At 44.0% G+C, this 22,920-nt stretch overlaps 1 protein-coding gene across 1 annotated transcript; it reads left to right on the forward strand.

Moving 5' to 3' along the window:
* The first annotated feature begins 972 nt into the window (after positions 1-972).
* On the forward strand, positions 973-22,517 carry LOC137380347 (SRSF protein kinase 3-like). Its single transcript, XM_068052275.1, has 11 exons — positions 973-1,027; positions 6,908-7,016; positions 8,609-8,696; positions 11,884-11,971; positions 13,061-13,167; positions 14,486-14,642; positions 15,027-15,127; positions 15,836-15,943; positions 17,128-17,197; positions 20,525-20,617; positions 22,309-22,517. Exons 1-11 carry the CDS (start codon positions 973-975, stop codon positions 22,515-22,517), a joined length of 1,185 nt encoding a protein of 394 aa, XP_067908376.1.
* Positions 22,518-22,920: the final 403 nt, after the last annotated feature.

Below are 22,920 nucleotides of genomic sequence, written 5' to 3' on the forward strand. Positions count from 1 at the left end.
GACTGGATTTTCGCTCTGGGAGCAGGAAACAGAAGTCAGGATAGTGTCCAGGTCCCGAACCCGCCCTCGGATGGAGCAGTCACTCACTTTTGATTTTCCCTGGGGTGGTCAAATTAAAGGCCAGAGGGCAGGTTCGCTGTCCATTTAAGGGCGGCAAGCGGGCTTTAATGCTGGAGGACCAATCAGAGGCCTCCCAGCTTGAAAAGGGCAGGCGGTTGCAATGGAAGGCAAGTAGAGAGAACATTTCAAGATGGAGGCTCCCTCTCTCTAACTTCTTAAAATCTTTAATTAAAAACATAGATTCAACAGCCAGGCCACCAATTTGGTGAGGGAGTCCCTCTACAGGATGGTCTGTGGCTGCTCCTGCACCCAGGCAGGCAGGGAAAGACCTCCAGGCCTGCCTAGAGCACTGGCCCCCTGGCCTGTCGATGGGGTCCCACCTCCAGGCATTTAAATGGTCCCCACCGCCTGCAGGAACCTGAAAAATTCCTTTATTTGGCCCCAATTAGGGTCTTAATGAGCCTGATCAGCTATCCGCCTCATGCAGGCAGTTAGTCCTGATGACCCCCTGCACCCACCGCCACAAAAATGGCTCCTGTCAGTCTCCGATCCTGGCCCTGGGGGGAATGGGTGTTGGGTGGGTGAGGGGGTTGTGCAAAAATCTAGCCCAGTGTTTTATGTCAATGACCTATCGTCAGAACCGCTTTCATCAATGCTGCTTGACCTATTGAGTATTTCCATCATTTTCTGTTTTTATTTCAGAATTCCAGCATCCACAGTATTTTGCTTTTCTCACATCACCTGGAATCCTGTATTGACATCATCTATAGCATGCTGCACTAATCTCTTCCCAGCCACCACCTTTGTAGCTCCTGATGTGATCATCAAAGCGTTGTCTTTTACTGTTATTTCAGATCTCGGTATAAAGAGCAGGAGATTCTTGGAAAAGATCTCACCAGCCAAGTTCTCAATATGTCAAGGCAGCTGTTAGATGAGGGGCAGGAGGACCCAGCAGAATACTGCACTGGTGAGTCTCTTGAGTACCATGGGTTTCCAAGTTACAGACTCAGATAATGAACACATAGGCCGTGAAATTCAGCTCTGTAGCTTCCATTTTTTCAGTGCTACAAATGCTGTTTTACCTCCAAAATGATAATCTGAGTGATGCTAAGTGCTTTTGCACCGGAAGGAAGAAAATTGTACATGATCCCCAAGGACTGTCTAACTACGTGTTACTGGCTAGTTAGAGTGCAGCATTAGAAAAGGTCTTAGAACAGATTTCATAAATAAAGAGAAGAGAAATAAAACAAATCTGATAGACATCTACGTAATCACAGGTTTTTTTTATTATTCGTTTGTGGGATATGGGTGTCACTGACAAGGCCAGCTTTTATTGCCCATCCCTAATTGCCCTTGAGAGGGTGGTGGTGAGCTGCCTTCTTGAACCACTGCAGTCCATGTGGTGTAAGTGCACCAATAGTGCTTTTAGGAATAAAAACAAGAAATGCTGGAACCACTCAGCAGGTCTTGCAGCATCTGTGAAAAGAGAAGCAGAGTTAACGTTTCGGGTCAGTGACCCTTCTTCGGTGTTCTTGTTTTTATTTCAGATTTCCAGCATCCGCAGTATTTTGCTTTTATTTTAGTGCTTTTAGGAAGGGAGTTCCAGGACTTTTACCCAGCGACAGTGAAGGAACAGCAATATAGTTCCAAGTCAGGATGGTATGTGGCTTGGAGGGGCACTTGCAGGTGATGGTATTCTCATGCGTCTGCTGCCCTTGTCCTTCTAGATGGTAGAGGTCGCAGGTTTGGAAGGTGCTGTCTAAGGAGCCTTGGTGCGTTTCTGCAGTGCATCTTGTAGATAGTACACGCTGCTGTCACTGTGCGGTGGTGGAGGGAGTGAATGTTGAGGGTGGTGTGCCAGTTAAGTGGGCTGCTTTGCCCTGGATGGTGTCGAGTTTCTTGAGTGTTGTTGGAGCTGCACCCATCCAGGCAAGTGGAGAGTATTCCATCACACTCCTGACTAGTGCCTTGTAGATGGACAGGCTTTGGGGAGTCAGGAGGTGAGTTACTCGCCACAGGATTCCTAGCCGCTGACCTCTTGTAGCCAGAGTATTTAGGTGGCAGGTCCTGTTCAGTTTCTGGTCAATGGTGACCCCCAGGATGTTGATAGTGGGGGATTCAGCGATCGTAATGCCATTGAATGTCAAGGGGAGATGGTTAGATTCTCTCTTGTTTGAGATAGTCATAGCCTGGCACTTGTGTGGCGCGAATGTTAGTTGCCACATATCAGCCCAAGCCTGGATATTGTCCAGGTCTTGCTGCATTTCTACACGGACTGCTTCAGTATCTGAGGAGTTGTGAATGGTGTTGTACATTGTGCAATCATCAGCGAACATCCCCACTTCTGACCTTATGATGGAGGGAAGGTCATTGATGAAGCAGCTGAAGATGGTTGGGCCTAGGACACTAGCCTGAGGAACCTCTACATGTGATTGGGTGATGTGGCTGCCATGGTTGAACAGCTGTAAGTTGTGAGATGTGGATGTGAGGCATGTAGTTTGTCAGGGTGAGGTGAAGTTATCAATGTTAGATACGAGTGGTGATTGATAGAGGTTGTTGGTAGGTGAGTGATGGGGGTCAGGTGCACTGAGCAGTGTGGTTTTTTTTTTTACTCTTTTTTTTGTGGGATGTGGGCATTTATTGCCCATCCCTACTTGCCCTTGAACTGTGGCTTGCCAGGCTAGGCCATTTCAGAGGGCATCTTAAGAGTCAACCACATTGTTGTCATAGAGTTATACAGCACAGAAACAGGCCCTTCGGCCCATCGTGTCTATGCCGGCCATCAAGCACCTAACTATTCTACTCCCATTTTCCAGCACTTGGCCCATAGCCTTGTATGCTATGGCGTTTCAAGAGCTCATCTAAATACTACTTAAATGTTGTGAGGGTTCCTACCTCTACCACCTCTTCAGGCAGTGCGTTCCAGATTCCAAGCACCCTCTGAGTGAAAAAATTCTTCCTCAAATCCCCTCTGAACCTCCTGCCCCTTACCTTAAATCTAAGCCCCCCCCCCCCTGGTTATTGACCCCTCTGCTAAGGGAAAAAGTTTCTTCCTATCTAACCTATCAATGTCCCTCATAATTTTGTATACCTCAATCATGTCCCCCCTCAGCCTTCTCTGCTCTAAGGAAAACAGCCCTAGCCTTTTCAGTCTCTCTTCATAGCTGAAATGCTCCAGCCCAGGCAACACCCTGGTGAATCTCCTCTGCACCCTCTCCAGGGCAATCACATCCTTCCTATAGTGTGGTGCCCAGAACTGTACACAGTACTCCAGCTGCGGCCTAACTAGCATTTATACAGCTCCATCATAACCTCCCTGCTCTTATATTCTATGCCTCAGCTAATAAAGGCAGGTATCCCATATGCCTTCTTAACCACCTTATCTACCTGTGCTGCTGCCTTCAGTGATCTATGGACAAGTACACCAAGGTCCCTCTGACCCTCTGTACTTGCTAGGGTCTTACCATCCATTGTATATTGCCTTGCCTTGTTAGTCCTCCCAAAATGCATCACCTCACACTTCTCAGGATTAAATTCCATTTGCCACTGCTCTGCCCATCTATATCGTCCTGTAATCTAAGGCTTTCCTCCTCACTATTCACGATACCACCACTTTTCGTGTCATCTGCGAACTTACTGACCATACCTCCTCTATTCACGTCTAAATCATTAATATACACTACAAACAGCAAGGGTCCCAGCACCGATCCCTGTGGTACACCACTGGTCACAGGCTTCCACTCGCAAAAACTACCCTCGACCATCACCCTCTGCCTCCTGCCACTAAGATAATTTTGGATCCAATTTGCCAAATTGCCCTGGATTCCATGGGCTCTTACCTTCTTAACAATCTCCCATGTGGGACCTTATCAAAAGCCTTACTGAAGTCCATGTAGACTACATCAACTGCTTTACACTCATCTACACATCTAGTCACCGCCTCGAAAAATTAGACACGATCTCCTCCTGACAAAGCCATGCTGACTATCCCTGATTAATCCCTACCTCTCCAAGTGGAGATTAATCCTGTCCCTCAGAATTTTTTCCAATAGTTTCCCTACCATTGATGTTAGACTTACCGGCCTGTAATTACCTGGTTTATCCCTGCTACCCTTCTTGAATAATGGTACCACATTCACTGTCCTCCAATCCTCTGGTACCTCTCTTGTGGCCAGAGAGGATTTGAGAATTTGTGTCAGAGCCCCTGCTATCTCCTCCTTTGCCTCACATAACAGCCTAGGATACATCTCATCTGGGCCTAGGGATTTATCCATTTTTAATCTTGCTAAAACAGCTAATACTTCCTCCCTTTCAACGCTAATATGTTCAAGTATATCACAGTCTCCCTCCCTGATCTATACACCTACATCGTCCTTCTCCATAGTGAGCACAGATGAAAAGTAATCATTTAAAACTTCACCTATGTCCTCCGGCTCCTCACAGATTGCCACTTTTGGTCCCTAATGGGCCCTATTCTTTCCCTAGTTATCCTCTTGCCCTTAATATACTTATAAAACGCCTTAGGATTTTCCTTTATCTTGTCCGCCAGTGATTTTTCATGCCCCCTCTTTGCTCTCTTAATTACTTTTTTAAGAACCCCCCCTACACTTTGTGGGTCACATGTAGGCCAGACGAGGTAAGGAAGGCAGATTTCCTTCCCTAAAGGACATTAGTGAACCAGATGGATTTTACAGCAATCGACAATGGTTTGATGGTCACCACTAGACTAGCTTTTTAATCCAGATTTATTAATTGAATTCAGATTTCACCATCTGCCATGGTGGGATTCAAACCCATGTCCCCAAACCATTAGCCTGGGCTCTGGATTACTGGTCTAGTGACATTACCACTATGCCACCATCTACCCGGTGTGAGGCTAGTGGTGCAGTTGGTGGGCTATGGCATTTGAAGTTACATTCACTGACCTTGACTATTTGTGTGAGGTCATTGAACTTCTTGTGGCATTGCATCCAGATATTCATCATTAGACCGCCACGCTACTTGATCACATTGCCTTTGCAAAGTTTATCTGGAGGGCCTCCTGGCCCCCTATGGATAAAGAACCACCCTCTTCCTCTCCACTTCCTCCAGCAAAGCCTCCAGTGCAGCATCAGAAAATCTTGGAGACCGCACTCTGCCAGTTTGTGCCATTCTTGTGCCTGTCCCAGGTCAAAATCACTTTCAGAATGACCTGCTCCAGCTAAAATGCACCCCCCTTTAAGCGGTACAGGATACCATTAATTAGTGCAGGCTAGCTTGAACTCATGATAGCATCTCACAATTTGCACCCGTGCTCTGACATGCAGCCACTCAGCAGTGCGTTTAATGTTGGCTGCACAATGCAATTAGCAGGCAGCATGGTGTTTCTGTGCTGCCTGCATGACAAGCAACAGGTGAGGGTTGATGGTGCATCGCGATCCCTGTGCCCATTTTCCGGGATTATCGAATTTCACAGCCATATTCTTTTTCAAGGAGCATTTACGTTAATGCAGCATTGGAGATAGATCTGCAAGTATTTCATTCCTCAACCTGTTAATTTTGAAGCTAGCAGGATTGACAACATATCACATGGTATTTTATACTCCTTTTCTCTCCTCCATGTATGGAATGTTTCAGACCACCTCCCATACTGGCAGATGGGCAAACATTGATTGAAAGAGAGAAGAAAAATTATACTTGTAATATCCCTGAGGAGGGCATACACTCAACGCTATTGATGTTGATTAAAGTCAGGGTCCAATTTCTAGTGGAAGCATTGTCTACTGGGTGACAAATGCTTAGTCCTATAGTACATTCAGCTGCTTGTCCCTCTAGTTGCATCATAGTGAGGATTGGTAAATACATGCTAAGCTTTGACCCTGTCCTGAAGCCTCTGTTTAAATCTATGGATCCCAGCTCTCAGCCTTCAACATTTTCTCGCCATTGATGGACAGGAGGAGCCAGGCTTAAAGTCAGAAAGTTCAACAGTACTATCTATGAATGGTCAGTGATTCTGTCAGCCAGATAAAATGCTTTGGGGTGGTAGGTCCAGATGCATATCATGTTTGCAACCTGCTACCTTGCTGTGTCTTTTCAACTGACATTAATAACTCTGGAAACTTCCATAAACTCAATCCACAGGCACAGTCCCCTAGCAGAATATGTTGTTAAAATTATTTCAGACACAGCATATGCTATTATATAGGTAAGTTTGATCATTTTCTGTAAAATTTTTTATATCTTTATAATGTTACAAATCTTATTCCCTGTCGTAAATCCTACATTTAGTGGAAAAAGCAAGCTGGCAGCTGACACGATTTGCAAATAAATATTTGGTGTGACTTCTTCATTTCCCATCTGCTCCTTGGTATTGCTATCTGTTAGCTAACTGTTAATGTTTGTTTGGAAGCTTATCACAAGCGTTGATGAGTAGTTTTATTCCTGCATGCTATATATTGATTGGTACTGTCGATATCTATTCAGTTTAATTTGGCACTTTTTTATGAAAACAAATTTTCAACAAACGAAGTGCAAGTTTGTAACAAAAACATGTTACTGCTGCTGAAGTGTTACCCAGGAAGTTTGATGGACAGGACTTTCAGTAGAGAAACCATTCTGAAATGTATTTAAATAGCATATTTAGCTCTACTGTAATATTTCTGCTCCCTTTGCTGCAGTACAGGATTAAACCTTAATAATGAGATAAAACTGTTTCTGTCATATCTTGAATCTCAATTTCCAAGCACTGGAGCGGGAATTGATGTATATGCACATGTGAGAGGGAGAGCTATACATCTCCTGGTAACTTGAATATAATTTTTTGATAAGTGGTGGCCTAAAGCTGAAGACTGACCAATTTTTTTTACAGGAGGCTACCATCCAGTGAAGTTAGGGGACATTTTTAATGGAAGATATAAAGTGATGAGAAAATTGGGGTGGGGCTATTACTCAACAGTGTGGCTTTGCTTGGATCTGCTGTAAGTAACCAATCTTGTTGATGTTGGCTTTAATAATGTCTTTGCTGAGGTCTACATTTTTTAAAATTGAGAAACCAAGGTTAATGGTCAAGGATACTACAAAGGTTGGAAATAGTAAAAGAGATTAGGTAAATCAGAAAATGGTAATTAGGTTATGTCAAGCTTGGGTTTTGAAAATCTGTCGGGTCCAAGAGGAAGGAACGACTGAAGGAGGCAACTGAGCAGATCTTGGCTTTAGGCGATAGTATAAAATGGGTGGTAGGGAGTCGGGAGCACATTTTGGGCAAAATTTAATGGGCCCCCGAGAGATGAGCTGGGAGGCAGGGGGGCCCATAGAATAGAGATGGAAGCCGAGTGGGGTAGAGGGCCCGTCGCCTTGCTGTCACCCTCCAATTAAGTCGGGGGCAGGAAGGCTGAAGATAGCCTTCTTGCCCAGAGGCCAATTGAGGCCCTTTAGTGGCCAATCACTAGCCACTTAAGGGCTTCTGCCTGCTGCCGCTGGAATTACACAAATGGTGGTGGGTGCCTCCATCATGCAGGGAGGTCACCCTGTAAAACCAGGCGGCCTCCCTGCAGGGTTGGGGGTTGTTGGGGCTCCTCCATGGGCAATCTCTGGCCCACGGAGGGCTCCCAGTGGCAAAGGCCATCCCTTCATGAACTTCCCCTACCCTCAACAACCACCCTCCCCATCCCCTCGCTGGAGCCAGTGGACAAGCCCCGCCAAAACCTCCACACTTACCTGGAGTTCGAGGCTCCAGTGATGGACCTGGTCCCAGGCCTGGTGTAGTACCACCAATGGCCACCACACCCGGTGGTGCTGCTGGCCCTCTGACTGGCCAATAGCTCTCAGAGGCATGGGCTAATGCCCCGGGGACATGGGTTCAAATCCCACCTCAGCAGCTGATAGAATTGAAATTCAATTAATTAAAATCTGGAGTTGAAAGCTAGTCTCAGTAATGGTGCCATGAAAATCATTGATTGTCGTAAAAACCCATCTGGTTCACTAATGTACTTTCGGGAATTAAATCTGCCATCCTTACCTGGTCTGGCCTACATGTGACTCCAGACCCACAGCAATGTGGTTAACTCTTAACTGCCCTCTGAAATGGCCTAGCAAGCCACTCAAGGCAAGGGCAATTAGAGATGGGCAACAAATTCTGGCCTTGCCAGCGACACCGACATCCCAAGAAATAATTTTTTTTTAAAAGGTCACATGCTGCAGAATACCCAGCCTCTGACCAGCTCCCACAGCTATGGCATTTGTGTGGCTGGTCCAGTTGAGTTTCTGGCCAAATGTGTTGATGGTGGTAGATTGGGCGTTGGTAATGCCATTCAATGTCAAGGGGACATAGTTAGGTTCTCTCTTGTTCAAGACAGTCATTGGCTGACACTTGTGTGACTTGAATGTTACTTGCTGCTTATCAGCCAAGCCTGATATTGTCCAGGGCTTAGTGCATGTGGGCATGGATCGCTTCAATATCTGAGGAAACCTTTGTGAAGGGCCTTGCGACATTTTCTTTTACATTAAAGATGCTGCACAAATACACGTTGTTTTGTGAGAAAGCTTAATACAGATATTTTTCATTTAACAGAAAAACTAAATTTGTGGCAGTAAAGGTGGCGAAGAGTGCAAGGGGGTTTACAGAGGCAGCTCAGGACGAGATCAGGCTTCTCAAATGTGTGAGTAACCTCCTACAGAAGTGCTAAACAAATGTAAAGATGGACGTGGTCTCAGGACCCAATCCTGAGACTTGAGCATAAACTCTGGGCTGACACTGCACTGCTACACTGTTGGAATGCTGCCTTTCGAATTGAAGCCCAGTCTCCACTCTCAGGTAGACATAATAGATCCTATGGCACTATTTGAAGAAGAACAGGGTAATTCTTCTCAGTGTTCTGGTCAACACTTATCCCTCAACCGACATCACTAAAACAGATTATCTGGCCATTGCTGTTTTGTGGGATCTTGCTGTGCATAAATTGGCTGCTGCGTTTCTTACATTACAGCAGTTACTACACTTCAAATTTACTTCATTGACTGTAAAGCACTTTGGGATGTCCTGAGGTCATGAAAGGCACTGTAGAAATGCAAGGTCTCTCTCTTTTTCAATGAAAGGACCTGGAAAATGGATGCCCACTACAGCTCACTGGGTGGCAACTCTGTCATCTCACATCCTCAGCCAACAGATCAGGTCTGGGTGGTGAGGAGGTAACACAGGAGGCCAGCAGTGAGTCGGTGTTGTTTTTTGCAAAGCCAGGAGGAGTGCTCCTCCTCCCGGGCCTGCAAAAATAAAAATTAAAAATTACCTGTGCCATGTTTTTGAACAACCGCCAGCGGCCCTTTAAACTGCTGGTTAGGCCACTCAATGGCAGGCAATAATGGACAGAGCATGTGCGTTCAAGTTCTACCCATTTGTACCTGAAAATTGCAATCGAGATGGCCTATGTAGGATACAAATTTACATATTCAAGTGTCTTCCCTCCGCAAATTGGCAGGCAGCTGCTCTCCCACTTACAGGCCCTCCTGAAAAGTGCATCAGGTGGGCCTTGGGCAGCGCTGGAGTGAGTGAGATGGCTCCCTTCCAGATTTCAGCCACCAGACTTTCAGGACAGTAACAGATGGCAGGCCGCTGAAAATGACACCCCCCCCCACTGTTGAGGCTCACACATGGCCACTTGGACAAGGCACTGGAGGGTGACTGGCACCCAGAGAAGCAAACCTGACTGATCAAGCAGCCAACAGATTCATGAGAAACGCAGAGACAGTTGGCAAGAACAAGGAAACAAAAAAACTTCCAATGCTCCCATAAAACAGTAACATTGTTAAAATTGAATTTCTCCCATTTGAGAAAGGAAATTCCTAATTTTTGCAGTCAGATCTGATCTCCTGACCACAAAAGGACTATTTTGGTGATCTGTATTTGATGTGTCAATCCCAGCAGTCCAATGTAGGCAAAAATGTTAGTACAGCCCGGCACCATATATGAATTTTTAAAAGCAACACTGATGTTGAGGCTTCCTTTCTTAGAGATGTCAGGATATTGCATTCCAATCCCTGTAACAAGCACCCTTTTAAAGAAAAAGGTACATTCATTTGAGTTGCCATTGTTCAATTATATTTGTACGTATCTTGTTTCTTCACCCTCCCTTTGCTTCAATGTGTTATGCTTTAGGTCTGCTATTTGGAAACAGCCTGTGTGTATGTGAATTTCTTTCTCCAGTGACAACACAAGATTCATTCCAATGAAATTATGAATTGCTTAGTGTCCATGGGTAACATATGCTTGAGATATCCCTTCAGCCCTGTTAGTGAGGGTGGCGAGGTTAAATTTTATCTTACTTCTGCAGCGGTGGAACAGAAGTGACATACTCCAATTTATGATATAACATTGCTATAACATTCAATTGAAGTAAAAGTTGGACACAAAGGGGCAGAAATTCAACATCATTTCCTTTTTTTTTGTACGCAAAATGTAGGATAGGCGGACGAATTTTGGATTGTGATGTCCCGTGCTCAGTGTCGCCTGCAAGTGTGCCGACTGCCAAATGTGCAAGGCGCCAGGCTGTAGCAGGCTTTAGGTGCTTTGCAAATATAAATAGGGGGCCTATGCTGGTTGTAGACTCCAATTGATATAAACTTGCATCATGCATGCTCTGCCAAGTTGTTCCAGGTCTTGAGTGGCCTAACCAGCATTCCTTACAGGGACTACTGGAGATTGCTCCAAAGACAGCTAGAGAATGTTTTAACTTTTTAATAGCTTTTGTGGAGCCAGGAGGACCGGCCTGAGCTCGCCCTCTCCACTTGACCTCCTCTCCCCATCCCTTCAAAACCTACATTCCAGCTAGTTTGGCATCAGTCAGAATTACCTAGAATATACAGCACAGAAACAGTCATTTATTCCATCTAGTCAGTGCTGGTCATTATACTGTACACTAGTCTCGCATTCCACCGGGCAGGTTCTGACTGCCGAGTTGCATTAAGATGCCCGACTGGTATCTGCAGTTCACGTGTTTAATACAAAAGAGGCCAAGACCGAATATCGATTGGGGCCTCAGGCTGCCGGGGATCTCATTGCACTGACTTACCACCTGTTTTGGGCGCAAGTCCAATTTCTTGGCCAAGTCCAGGAGGTTTTAAACAGCAAGTCACACCTACTTATGGAGATATGCAACGGACTGGGCAGGGTGTGGCGGCAATAGCAAAATACTGCAGATGCTAGAAATCTGAAATAGAAACAGAAAATGCTGGATATATTCAGCAGGTCAGGCAACACCTGTGGAGAGAGAACCAAAGTTAAGGTTTCAGGTCAATGGCTTTTCATCAGAACTGGAAGAAGCTCGGGATGTAACAGTTTTTAAGCAGGTACAGAGGCAGGGAACGGTAGGGGAGAACAGAAGAGGAAGGTCTGTGATGGGCTAGAAGACAGGAGAGATTAATTGACAAAAAGGATGATGTTGCAAGGCAAAAGGGGGTGTAAATGGGACAAGTAAAGGAACAAAAGATGAGTCTAGAGAAGCTGTAAATGTAATCCTTTCTCTAATATTACAGAAATACCCTGAAATTTTGTAATCCCTCGTCATAAAAGCTTGCAGGGATTACTAAAACAGGATGTTGTATTACATTACATGTAACAAATATAACAATTCACTTTTCTGTCCCAGTTGCTTCCAAAAGGATTTCTTGACGCTTTCCCTCCTTCCACCTGCTTCAAGAAATTTACAGAAATGAAATAAGGATTCTCTAACACCCTTCCAGCATGGGGTGCCAGAATTTCAAACAGTAAAATAATCCTGAGGATACATTGGTCGTTTGTAAATGGTTTATCCTTTCCATCACTTCCTTCTAAAATGTTATTTATTTTCTCAGGTGAAATGGAAAAGCACAAAGGACCCAGACAAAGAGAGAATTGTCCAGCTATTGGATGATTTTATAATAGTTGGTCTGAATGGTGTTCGTATCCTTTCAATCTACTTCTGGATGACATTGATTTGTTTTAAATATGGCATAGGAAAAGATGATTTTAATTAGTGTATATTTAATGATTACAGGGAAGTGCATTCTGTCAGAATAGGGAGTATACCAGTTATCCATACAGTGAGCTCCTGATCTCAGTTATGTCACAAGTTGTCAAGCACAGCCCAGATATTTCTTCAAGGGGAGGAAATATGAGAGTTAATCCAGGCAGCTGTTGTGACCTTCTTTGCAAACATTATTAAGTGGCAGAGGCAGAATTCTGGAAGCAGTCACCTGCATATCTCCGGTTGAAAGGGGTACATGAAACCAGATTTTTATAAATGAGCTGAGGAGATTATTTTGAGCATGATTAAATGAGTTGAGAATGATGTTATTTGAGATCATTGAACTTTATGAATGAACTAAGTGTAAAAGGCATTTGAGAATGTAGATTTTTTTATGAATGGGCTTCGGAGTGAAGGTTTTTGAGGATATGGATCTTTATCTGTGCTATGAGTGTACTTTGGCAAGTTTCAGTTTCAGGGCTAACTCATTGATTTAGTAATCTCTAGTTTTGGCAGTGTCATTTTGATTCAGCTTGTAGCATTTTTGCCTCTGGGCTTTAAAAATTATGAGTTCTCATCCCATATGAGGAGTTTGAATTCATAAACTGATACTTGCAACACAGTACTGAATGAGTGTTGCATTCTTGTAGATATCATCTTTCGGGTGAGATATTAAACAGTCTATTCGGATGGATGTTAATGAAGAGCACTATTTGGAAGGGAGCATCGCGCATTCTGGTGTTTGTTCCTCTCTTGACCATTGTCAGCAAATACAGATTAATTGACTGTTCATCTCAGTATGGTTTGTAGAATCTTCCTGTGTGCAAATGCCTCCTGTGTTTGGCTACATAATAACAATCACTGCACTTGAAATTAGTTCATTGTATGTGAAATGTTTTGAGATGATTCTGAGAAATGGGGTTGACACTATATAAATACAAGTCTTTTTTATTTCTTCAAAACATCATTCCTAATTAGTCAGGAGTGACTAAGTGTTTTGTAACAATCCTTCACTCTTCCCCCAGATGTGTGCTTGGTTATTGAACTGCTTGGTGACCACCTTCATCGATGGATTCTCAGGTCAAAGCAGCAGGGACTGCCCATGACTTGTGTCAAAAGGATTATCCAACAGGTGAGACTGAGGTCTGCTCCAGGGGAACAAAGACTTCCTTTATGCCTGTTTTGATCCTGAAGTGGGCGACTCTCTTGAGCACATGCCCCAACAGAGAGGCCTGAAATTGGACCTTGGGCCTCATTAATATTTTTTGGGTGAGCTGCCTGTGCCTGTCGTGCCTCCGCAGGCAGCTCGTCCATTTTGAGAAGCTGAATATTGGGCCGCTTGCCTTGCCAGCAGCAGCCTGAATTCTTGACAGTAGGAAGGGGTGGGGTAGGAGGGGGGATGTTGAGCATTGAGTGATAACTGGAGGGTGGAGGTGCGATTGGGAATACTGTGGAATCAGGGAGCAGTCCTGCATCTCCTGGCTCCATAGGAATGATTTTGAAAAATTGTACCTTTTTTTGGAGAGGTCACTGCTTTGATTGCTGCAGCTGGTGAAGAATCCTGAGCAGAACAGGCCCGACTTGTGCTCCACTCATTGCAATCCATGGAGATATCAGCCTAGATTCTGAGCCCAAGACTTGGAACAGGCTTGAACCCATGACATTCTGACAAACTGGCAGCTGAATTTTTTTTTCTTTGCTCTCAGGATGTGGACAATGCCGTATTTATAGTCCATCCTTAGTTCCCCTGATAGAAGCCATCAGTGAAGCAGTCGACTTTTATTTAACAATTATCATTCATAATCAATTTGATTCAGGTGCCATAAAGTTGTCAGATTTATTGAATTAAATTTCACTTGCCATAGTGTGAGTCGAACTCTCGACTTTTAGATTGCCACTGCAGTACCATAGCCACTTGCCTACTGAGCACCCATAAGACTAGCAATATGTTTTACATCCTATGATACTATTTGAAGCAGAGAAAGGTACTTTCCCAGTATCCTGGCCAACTCTCCTCCCTCAATAACTGATTAACCAGCCATTCATCTCATTTACTATTTGTGGGACCTTACTGTGTGCACATATTCTGCTGCATTTTCCTATAAAACAACAGTACTGCACTTCAAAAGTAATTTATTGGTGGTGAAGAGCTTTGGGACTGTCTGGGGATTTGATAAGGCACGATATGAAAGTAAGTCCTTCCTTTTTCCTAATAAAGTTAGTGAGCTGGGAACATGATAGCTGGTGCCTTCTCTCAGCCAGAGGGAGCCTAAAGTAAGATGGTGAGGGGAAAAAAAATCAATATTATCAAAGAGTGACTACTCTGCTCTTTTGAAAATATGTCTCACAGCTGATGATAGAAAAATTTGATTGGCTGATCACCCAGTTCTTATTTGCGATGCACGTTATGTGTTGTGACTGATTGCCTGTACTCTGTTTGCATGTGACAGGTTCTTCAAGGTCTTGACTATCTACACACGAAATGCAAAATCCTGCATACAGATATCAAACCAGAGAATATCCTTCTGTGTGTCAACCAACAGTACCTCAATCAATTGGCAGCTTCTGTGCAACAGGGGATGGGTGAAGCAAATCCGAGACCATCAGGTAGTGGAAGGCATGGAAGAAGCATATAACATTCCAAAAAACACACCTTGTCCAGCTTTTCCAAAAACACGACTCATTCAGAGTTCTCGAAAACACAAAATACCTGATTTAATTTGTTCCAAATTTTTTATAACTGACAGTTTTTCATAACATAAAGCTACATTATACAGCCTGATGTTCTACAAATAAAGAATTTGTAACTTTCATCCTCCACTTGTTTATTCATTACTGGTGCAAAGTGTTCAAAATATAGCCACCCATTGACTAGCATTAGCCAGACTCATATCACCAGGGACTCGACAATAATGTTAAGAAATGTGCCAAATCTGAACAGAGATTTCAAATCTTCTTTGAGCTGACTTGGAATTTTGTCATTATTCTCAGAGGTAATCCAAGCAGAACAATCACTTCTGAACCCTTTGGATCCTGAACATGCTCAAGAAATAAGCATAAAAATTGTGGATCTGGGAAGTGGGTGCTGGACGGTGAGTTCCATTCCATCATGGAATGCTGGGATGCAGCATGACTGAGATAGTTTTTTTTAGACAGATTGCTCAAATATTAGGTTTTATAGCTGGGGGTTAGTAGTCCTCTCTTAGAAGTAAGTCTAGTACTGGATCAAAATTTCACCCATCTCCCTCACATTCCATCTCCCTAATGAGCCACACTAATCACTTTTTCTGTCCTCTTACTTCTAAAACAAAGCACATCCTCTTCTGCATTGCTGGAGGAGTGAAGCTGTGCCTGAACAGAATTGTTGTGAAGTGCTTTGCATCGGGGCAGAAGATCCAAAATCATTTAGCATGTCTTGAATAGTTGCAAGGGCTGAACATGAAGTGAGTTTGGGGATGTTTTCTAGGGGCACATTTTAGAGCAGTGGAGCAGTACCTTTGTTTTACATATCCATGCAATAGCTTGCCTGGGATTGCTTCAAGGAATGCTGCACAGAGAGCTTCACTTAGACTCCACTTGACCCATAAGTGTGTGATAAAATACAATCAGATTCAGATATATATTTTTTAAACCATCTGAACTGCTCACAAAATGTTAACATCACTCCAAGGTCCAGCATTCATCATTCTACACTGAGTAGTAGGAATGATTTACAACCTCATAAAAAAACTGTGCTTAGTGTCAAATAAACAAGCTTTTCTGTAAGGTTGTAAATCATTCCTGTCTTGTCTTTGTTCCAGTTTAAGCATGTTTCAGAAGAGATCCAGACTAGACAGTACCGTGCACTGGAGATCATCCTCGGAGCTGGCTATGGGTCTCCTGCTGACATATGGAGCACGGCCTGTCTGGTAAGAAATATAGCAATACTTCCAGCTTTACAATGTCTGTGACATGCCATTTGATGATGCTCGTTACTGTGTAACATAGCTGAGGTTACTGCAATATAAATCTTATGGGCTAGTAATCTAATGGCCATACCTGTTGCCTGAGGCCTACTGCTGGTAGCCTGTGTTCACTAAAGCCTCGTTATTTATTTTGAGTCCTCCTCAAATTAAGCAACTGGAGTGCCCGAGCCCCAGCCACTACATTCCATTTGGAACGTGTACAATATATTTACATGCCAACTCTAGGATGTGTGTTTGTGCGTTCACTTGCTGGTCTCAGATGTGCCTTGAAGGCGAGGTGCTGAGTGGAGGCAAAGTGCTTCCTCATAACGAGGGAATTAGGGTAAAGTCCAGGCTAAATGTGGATTTAAGCTGGCTGGTTTCATTGACCTCCTATTGACAAGCTTGGAGTAGCAGCAACAGTAGTGAGAGAAGGTTTCGCCTCAGATTTTAGTGTGGAAAGGAGTGCAAAGAGTGCCGAGGTCTAATGAGAAGGGAAAATGAATAAAGAAAATCAGGGAAAAGGAAATAACATTTAAAAACATGCACTACTTTTTAGAGTTAATTTTAAATTATTTGGGGTAGTGCATGTGAAATTGATCCAATCCAATACATTTTTTACAGCATCAGCTATAGTGAGCAACGCGATAGTGTCAATGTTGCCATGGAAACAAAGCCAGGCATTGGCAGTAAGATGGAACCATTCTTATACCAAACACAATTCTCTGACTGAGGAATGTGCAGCTTACCTGGTCTCTTTCACTGTTTCTTTTGAAGTGGACAATAGAGGTGTGAAAGACTTGTGAGGTAAACTCAACCTCTCCACCTTTACCCCCTGTCTCTGCAGATACTCTTCGAGATAAACTCAGTTTAGGTAAAGACAATTGCAGGGAGAATCACTTCATGATGGAGCAAACCTATGAAGCAGCACCCTCTAAATTTCAGGAAATAAATTTAGAGAATCCTACAAGTTACATATATGGCTCCTTCAGGCACTGTGTCACTAATATTTGTCCAGTTCTCCCCTCAAGGCTCTAATATTTTTACTAATTTACAATCTGTGATTGACTGAATGTGAAATTTTATTGGATTTCATGCCATTAATAATGCGAACAGGAAATGGTGTCTGTCTCTTTTTATGTATACAGACCTTTGAGCTGGCGACGGGTGAGTACCTGTTTGACCCTCGACCTGGAAAGGCCTTCTCCCAAGATGAGGGTAAGGGAATTAACTCATCAGATGTAACTGACAAACTGCAATTTCACTTGTGTAAAATTGGAAGTGATGGGCACCAGTGCATGGAATTCGAAACCACAGACCTTTGCCTTCACATTCTGCTGCTTAGAAACTTGTAGACACTATTTCACTGCCAATGTGTTAAAAATGGCAACTTCCCCAACCTTCTCCTTCATTCCTTTTTCCTAAATGCTGGTAAAGGTTGAGGTGTGGATGGGCTTACTGCATACTTTTTGGAAGGGTGAAGGAAATAGACCATATTTTTCAGAGCCATAGAAGTCTATAGGACAGAAGAAGCCAATCAGGCTATTGTGCATAGACTTTGACAGAGCAATCATAAACTAATCTCACTGCCATGCTCTCTCTTCCCTGCTCGTTCGTGAAAGTAGTTTCTCCCCATCATTTGTGGTGTTCACACACTCACTCACTCACTCCCTGGATGAGGAAACTGGCAAGGAGTGGCTCTTGACCATGTCATTCCAAAACAGAACACTGAAATGGACTCATCCTGATATGCTGGCCAACATTTCTGCCAAAAAACAGATTAACTAGTCATTTATTTGATTATTGTTTGTTTGCTCGTGTTGATACAGAATGGCAGTTGCATTTGCCTGCATAACAACGGGCACTAAACTTTAAATGTAATTCATTCTGTGGAGCACTTTGACATATTTAACATGACAAGGCACAATGTAAATACACATATTAAAACATATGTTAAATATATTAAAAATCATGGCCCCCAAAATTTGCAGGTCTTCTACTACAGTCCTGTCATAGTTCAGGAGGGAATGTAGCAGAAGATCTACTACATTTCTCTATATTTCCACACTAAATTGGAATGTAACTCAAAGAGCTAACAAGGATGGCTAGTATGGGAAATTAAAATATCATCCAAGAGGTGGGCTGGAATAATGTTGAAGAGTGTAGAAGGATCCTGCTTCTTAAACTGTGCATAACATGAACTGGGGAGTGTTTGATAAGGCATTGTAAAGAAAGCATTAACTTTTCTTCCTGAGGTTTTACTGCTTTATGTTGATATTGGGTGAAAGCTGTGGAAAATGTTAAATTCCCAAGACAGACATCACTTGCTTTGATACGCACAAGATTTCACAAAGTTGAGATACCCATCACTAACCCACATTGAACTGAATTCCCAATAATAGGTTTGTACCACAGATGGGAATATTGACCCAGTTACATATGTTCTTTAATTTATTCAGTTCCTATGGGTTCAGCAGCATAAAGTGTGTCCAACTCTGCCAGTGAGACACCTACTTAGCCAGTTACAGGATAGATTTATTTACTATGTGCATGACCCAGTTCGCAAGTTATCCAACCCATTCCTCCAAGATTTCTGAAGTCTCAGTAGTGCTTTTGCATGCAAATAATTCCCAAGAGCAAGAGAGAAAACCTCGAAGAGAGAATCAACTTGGCCCACTTTGAGGAACCTTTCAGCAGTTAGTAATGCAGCAGCACTGACAGAAATATGAGATTAGGCTGCACCTTTGGCTTACTGTATGGAAAAAAGAGGGAAGGAAAGAAGTTAAAAATGTGACACCTGAAGCACAAAAATAGTTTCTGATATAAACAGAATAAATTAATATTAAGGGAGTAATTTTGTGTGCTCCTGTCCTAGATCCCTCAGTAGCAGAGAGCTGGAGCTATACTGCAATTTTACCAATTGTTCTTGGTAGTGTCATCCTGTATCATTTTTTCTCAGTCTTTTTTCTGTCAGTCTGTTTGTCACAGCAGCTCCTCTGGGGCTGAAATTCCAGGCTATGAGGAAGGTGGTCTTATTATGCAGTGTCTGTGGGGGGTGGAATACGGACCCTGGGTCCACCAGGGCTCCATTCCTTTCCAGCCTGTTGGAAATCCTGGCAGGTATTTAGCCGGGCCATAATACACCCATTCACATATTTCCTTCGTTTACACTGGACACCAGGGTTACCGATGAGCATAGTGGCAAAACTAGCAGAAGGCGGCACAAGGGAATATTTTTAATTTTTGAGGCAACCCAGTAGAGCCCTGCAGGCCTTCTGATACGGTAGAAAAATGCTTCAGTTAAATTGTTGCCCCTCCTCAAGCAGGAGCCTCCAGGTGTGTTGGAAATGTTGAGCATCAGTCCAAGGCATTCCAAGTAGCCTGAGCACAGGGCTTCATACGGAATCATGGACACAGGCAGTGTATGGGCAAAGTTTCCACACCATCCCAGATCCACATTCCTCTCCCAAGGCCTAATGAGCAATTATGGGCTGTTGTCTCTTCCTGTCTGTAGTTTATTGTCTGCCTTTCCTGGTGTCTGTTTGCCAGGCATTCGTGCTCTCTCTGTCTCTCTCACACAAACACTGGGCTGGGTTTTATTTTCCTGCCGCCAGGAGCGGCAGCTCATTGCAATATGCAGGGTGGCCGTTCCCCCCCCCAGTCACATGGCGGGGGCGGCCAATGTCGTCTGTTTCTGCGCTGGCCGCAGTTTTAAAGGGCTGCCAGGCCTGAGTTGACAGATGACAGTTGACCCCCTCACCCCAACTACACAAAAAATAAATGTTTGGTCCGTCCCTCCCCACCCCCTGTCCGCTGAAATTGCAGAGTTGACCCCTTCTCTCCCCCACCCCACTACACTAAAAATGCTCTGATTCCCCCCTTTCCCCACCTTGGTGGCGCCAGCCTTCCCTGGATGGGAAAATGAAGGTGCGTGAATGCTGCCTGTCGCACTGAAGAGCCGGATTCGAAGGTAAGATCGCCGGCAATTGGATTTAAATGTATATATAGAATTTATTTAAATATTTTAAGTCAGGTTCCATCACCGAGCAGCGGGGGGGTGGATGGGGATGGTGGGGGCTGCTGGGATGCTGCCACAGAGCCTCACCACTGCCAGGAAGATTGGGCCCAGCAAACCTGGCGTTGGGCTCTGTGGCGGGTCGCTGCCGATATGATCTTCTGGCACCACCCCCCCCCCCCCGCCAACTACCACGGAGCCCGACGTTATGAATTGGACAAAATTCAGCCCACTGTCTCTCTTACATATGCACTTACCCCATCCCTTGCACTCATTCATTGGCACAAACTGATACGTTGATTTTGAGCAAAGAGTAACCTGGCTACTGTTATTCTGTAAATGGATTTTTAATGAAGTTGTGAAGTATCACCCCAGAGTACCCCCCTACCCAGACACAAAGAGGCAAACATTTAAATCAGTTTAAGATTTGCTATATCAAGTATATTTGCTATTGTGTAAATCGGGGCTGTTTTTCTTTGCCTTTCTTTACTCATCACCCACTCCTTCCCCACTGCTCTTTTCCATAACAGACCATGTTGCACATATTATTGAGCTGCTTGGGAGAATCCCATTGAAATGTGCGCTATCTGGAAAGTACTCCAAAGACTTTTTCAACCTGAAAGGTATGGTAACAAATCACATAAATCCTGGACTGTATTAAATGCAAGCTATTATCTGTACAGTCTGTACAAGAATCCGTCAACTTTGTACCTAAAAGCTTCCTTGATAGATCAGTGCACTGTTTAGTTTGACTGCAGCTGAGCCCAAGTCGTCTTCACCCAGCTCATGCACATACACTTTCAGCAGAGGCCGCTGGGTCATAGTTAATTACAGGAACGCTGGCCAATTTTCCCCCACCTTATCTCAGTCACGTTAAGATCAATTCTAGTGTCTCAACTGCTACATCAGGTGCAATTGGCTATCTGAGCACATACCAGAGATCAAACCTGGGATCTTCCTCGATTGTGTGATGCAATACCACACCATACAGTGTGTTTGCTTTTTAGATTGAGGTGTATATGTCCAAGCATCCAGTAGATAGTTCACACTTCATTCATTCCCACAAGGAGTCTTGAAACTCCCCATCTGTCAAAGCCTCAGTTCAGTGACTTTCCTCATTCCCAATTCCAGGGATACCTGTCATTGTTTCTCTCCGTTTAATGATTTTTTTCCATTTATATCACTGGGTCACCAGTCACTGAGACTCACTTGACTTTGTTAACTATACTTTGCTGCTATTATGGCTAAAAACAATCCAAAATGAGTAGTCCCATTCGATCTTTTGTGTTCACTTGAATCAACAAGTGGAACCTTGGATTAACATCCCATCTAAAGGATGACACCTCTGGCAAAGTAGCACTTCCTCGATACTACAGTAGAGCATTAGCCTAGCTTCACGTGCTTAAGTCCTGGAGTGAGGTTTGGACCTATAACCTCTAACTCAGAGGGCTGTATTTTCCCTGTGGGCTTCTGAACTCAGCCCTCAGGCTCAAATGGGGGTCAGAAACCCACACTGTGAGGGAAACAATCACTCAATGTGATTTCCCCTGGAGCAGCCAATTAATGTACAGAGGGCGGGCTCACTGTCCAATTAAGGACAATGGGCAGGCTGTCAAAGCTGGAGGGCCAATCAGAAGCCTTCCATCTTGAAAGCAACAGTAGGATGCCAGGTAGGTCAATGAGAGAGAAGCTGGCTTCAAAATGGAGGGCCCTCTCTCCAACTTTTTTAAAGCTTAAATAAAAAATGTCTTTTGCAGCCAGGCCACCAGTGTGAGTGTGTGTGAGCCAGGGGAGCACCTCTACACCCAAGCAGGCAGGAAGGGCCTTTAGGCTTGCATGGAACGCTGAGCCCTGGGTCTGCTGCCGGGCGGCCACCTACCCCTGCCACCTGCAGGAACTTGGAGGCCGACTGGAAAATCCCAGTCAGCCACCATTAACAGGTCTTAACAGGCCTTTAATTGGTTTAATCGGACACCCGCCACCTGTGGGAAAATGGCCAGGGGCGGGATGGAGCTGGAATGTAACAATAGGGTCTCCTTCTGATCTTTTGGTGGATTTGCCTCCAGTTGTCCCTCCCTCCCTCCCTTTGGTGAAACACCTCATGATGCATCATCGTGGACCTGCTGGAGATTGGGAACTCGTCATGTGATGAAAGTCACATTGCATGTTTCTGTGTGCAAAGCTTTATCAAAAGTTTTCAAATACTATTGAGCAGGGAAGGAAATGTGGCTACTGCATACCCACTCACAACCACATACAGCTGGAGCCAATCCTATGCAAACCATATAAACTTTGTTCCTATTTCTGTTCTCAGGTGAGCTACGTCACATCAAGACAATAAGACCCTGGGGATTGTACGATGTACTTGTAGAGAAATATGAGTTCCCGTTGGCGGATGCAGCTATATTTTCGGACTTTCTTCATCAAATGCTCAAGTTTATACCGGAGAAACGGGCAACTGCAGCAGAATGCCTCCAACACCCATGGCTGAACATTAAGGTCCCTGAAGACTGTTCCAGATAGATTTCCATTATCCAGTATACTGGAGGTATATCTTTCTAGTGGATAATGGAAGTTGCTGAATAATTGAGAATCCCCAGAATGTGGTCTAATATGTTTTGTCTGAAAATATACTAGAGACTTGGGAATGAGATCAAGTAAATACAATCTCAAGATGAAATGTAAATAATGAAAGAAACTTTTGCAGGATGTGCATTGAGGCAATATCGAGCTCAAGGCTTTGACCTGAGAACATTCTGCTGGATAATTGCATTACAGATAATAGAGGTACCCCTGTACATTTAGCACCATCCAGCTATAGATAGGCATGAGACAGAGACCTGGTGGGATGCTCAACACCTGCATGGTTAAGAGGGATCTGAAGAGCAGCTTGGATTTGGAAATGCTAATTTTGTTTTTAAGAGAC

Source organism: Heterodontus francisci, chromosome 19 (genome assembly GCF_036365525.1).
Source record: "Heterodontus francisci isolate sHetFra1 chromosome 19, sHetFra1.hap1, whole genome shotgun sequence".
Classification (NCBI taxonomy): domain Eukaryota; kingdom Metazoa; phylum Chordata; class Chondrichthyes; order Heterodontiformes; family Heterodontidae; genus Heterodontus; species Heterodontus francisci.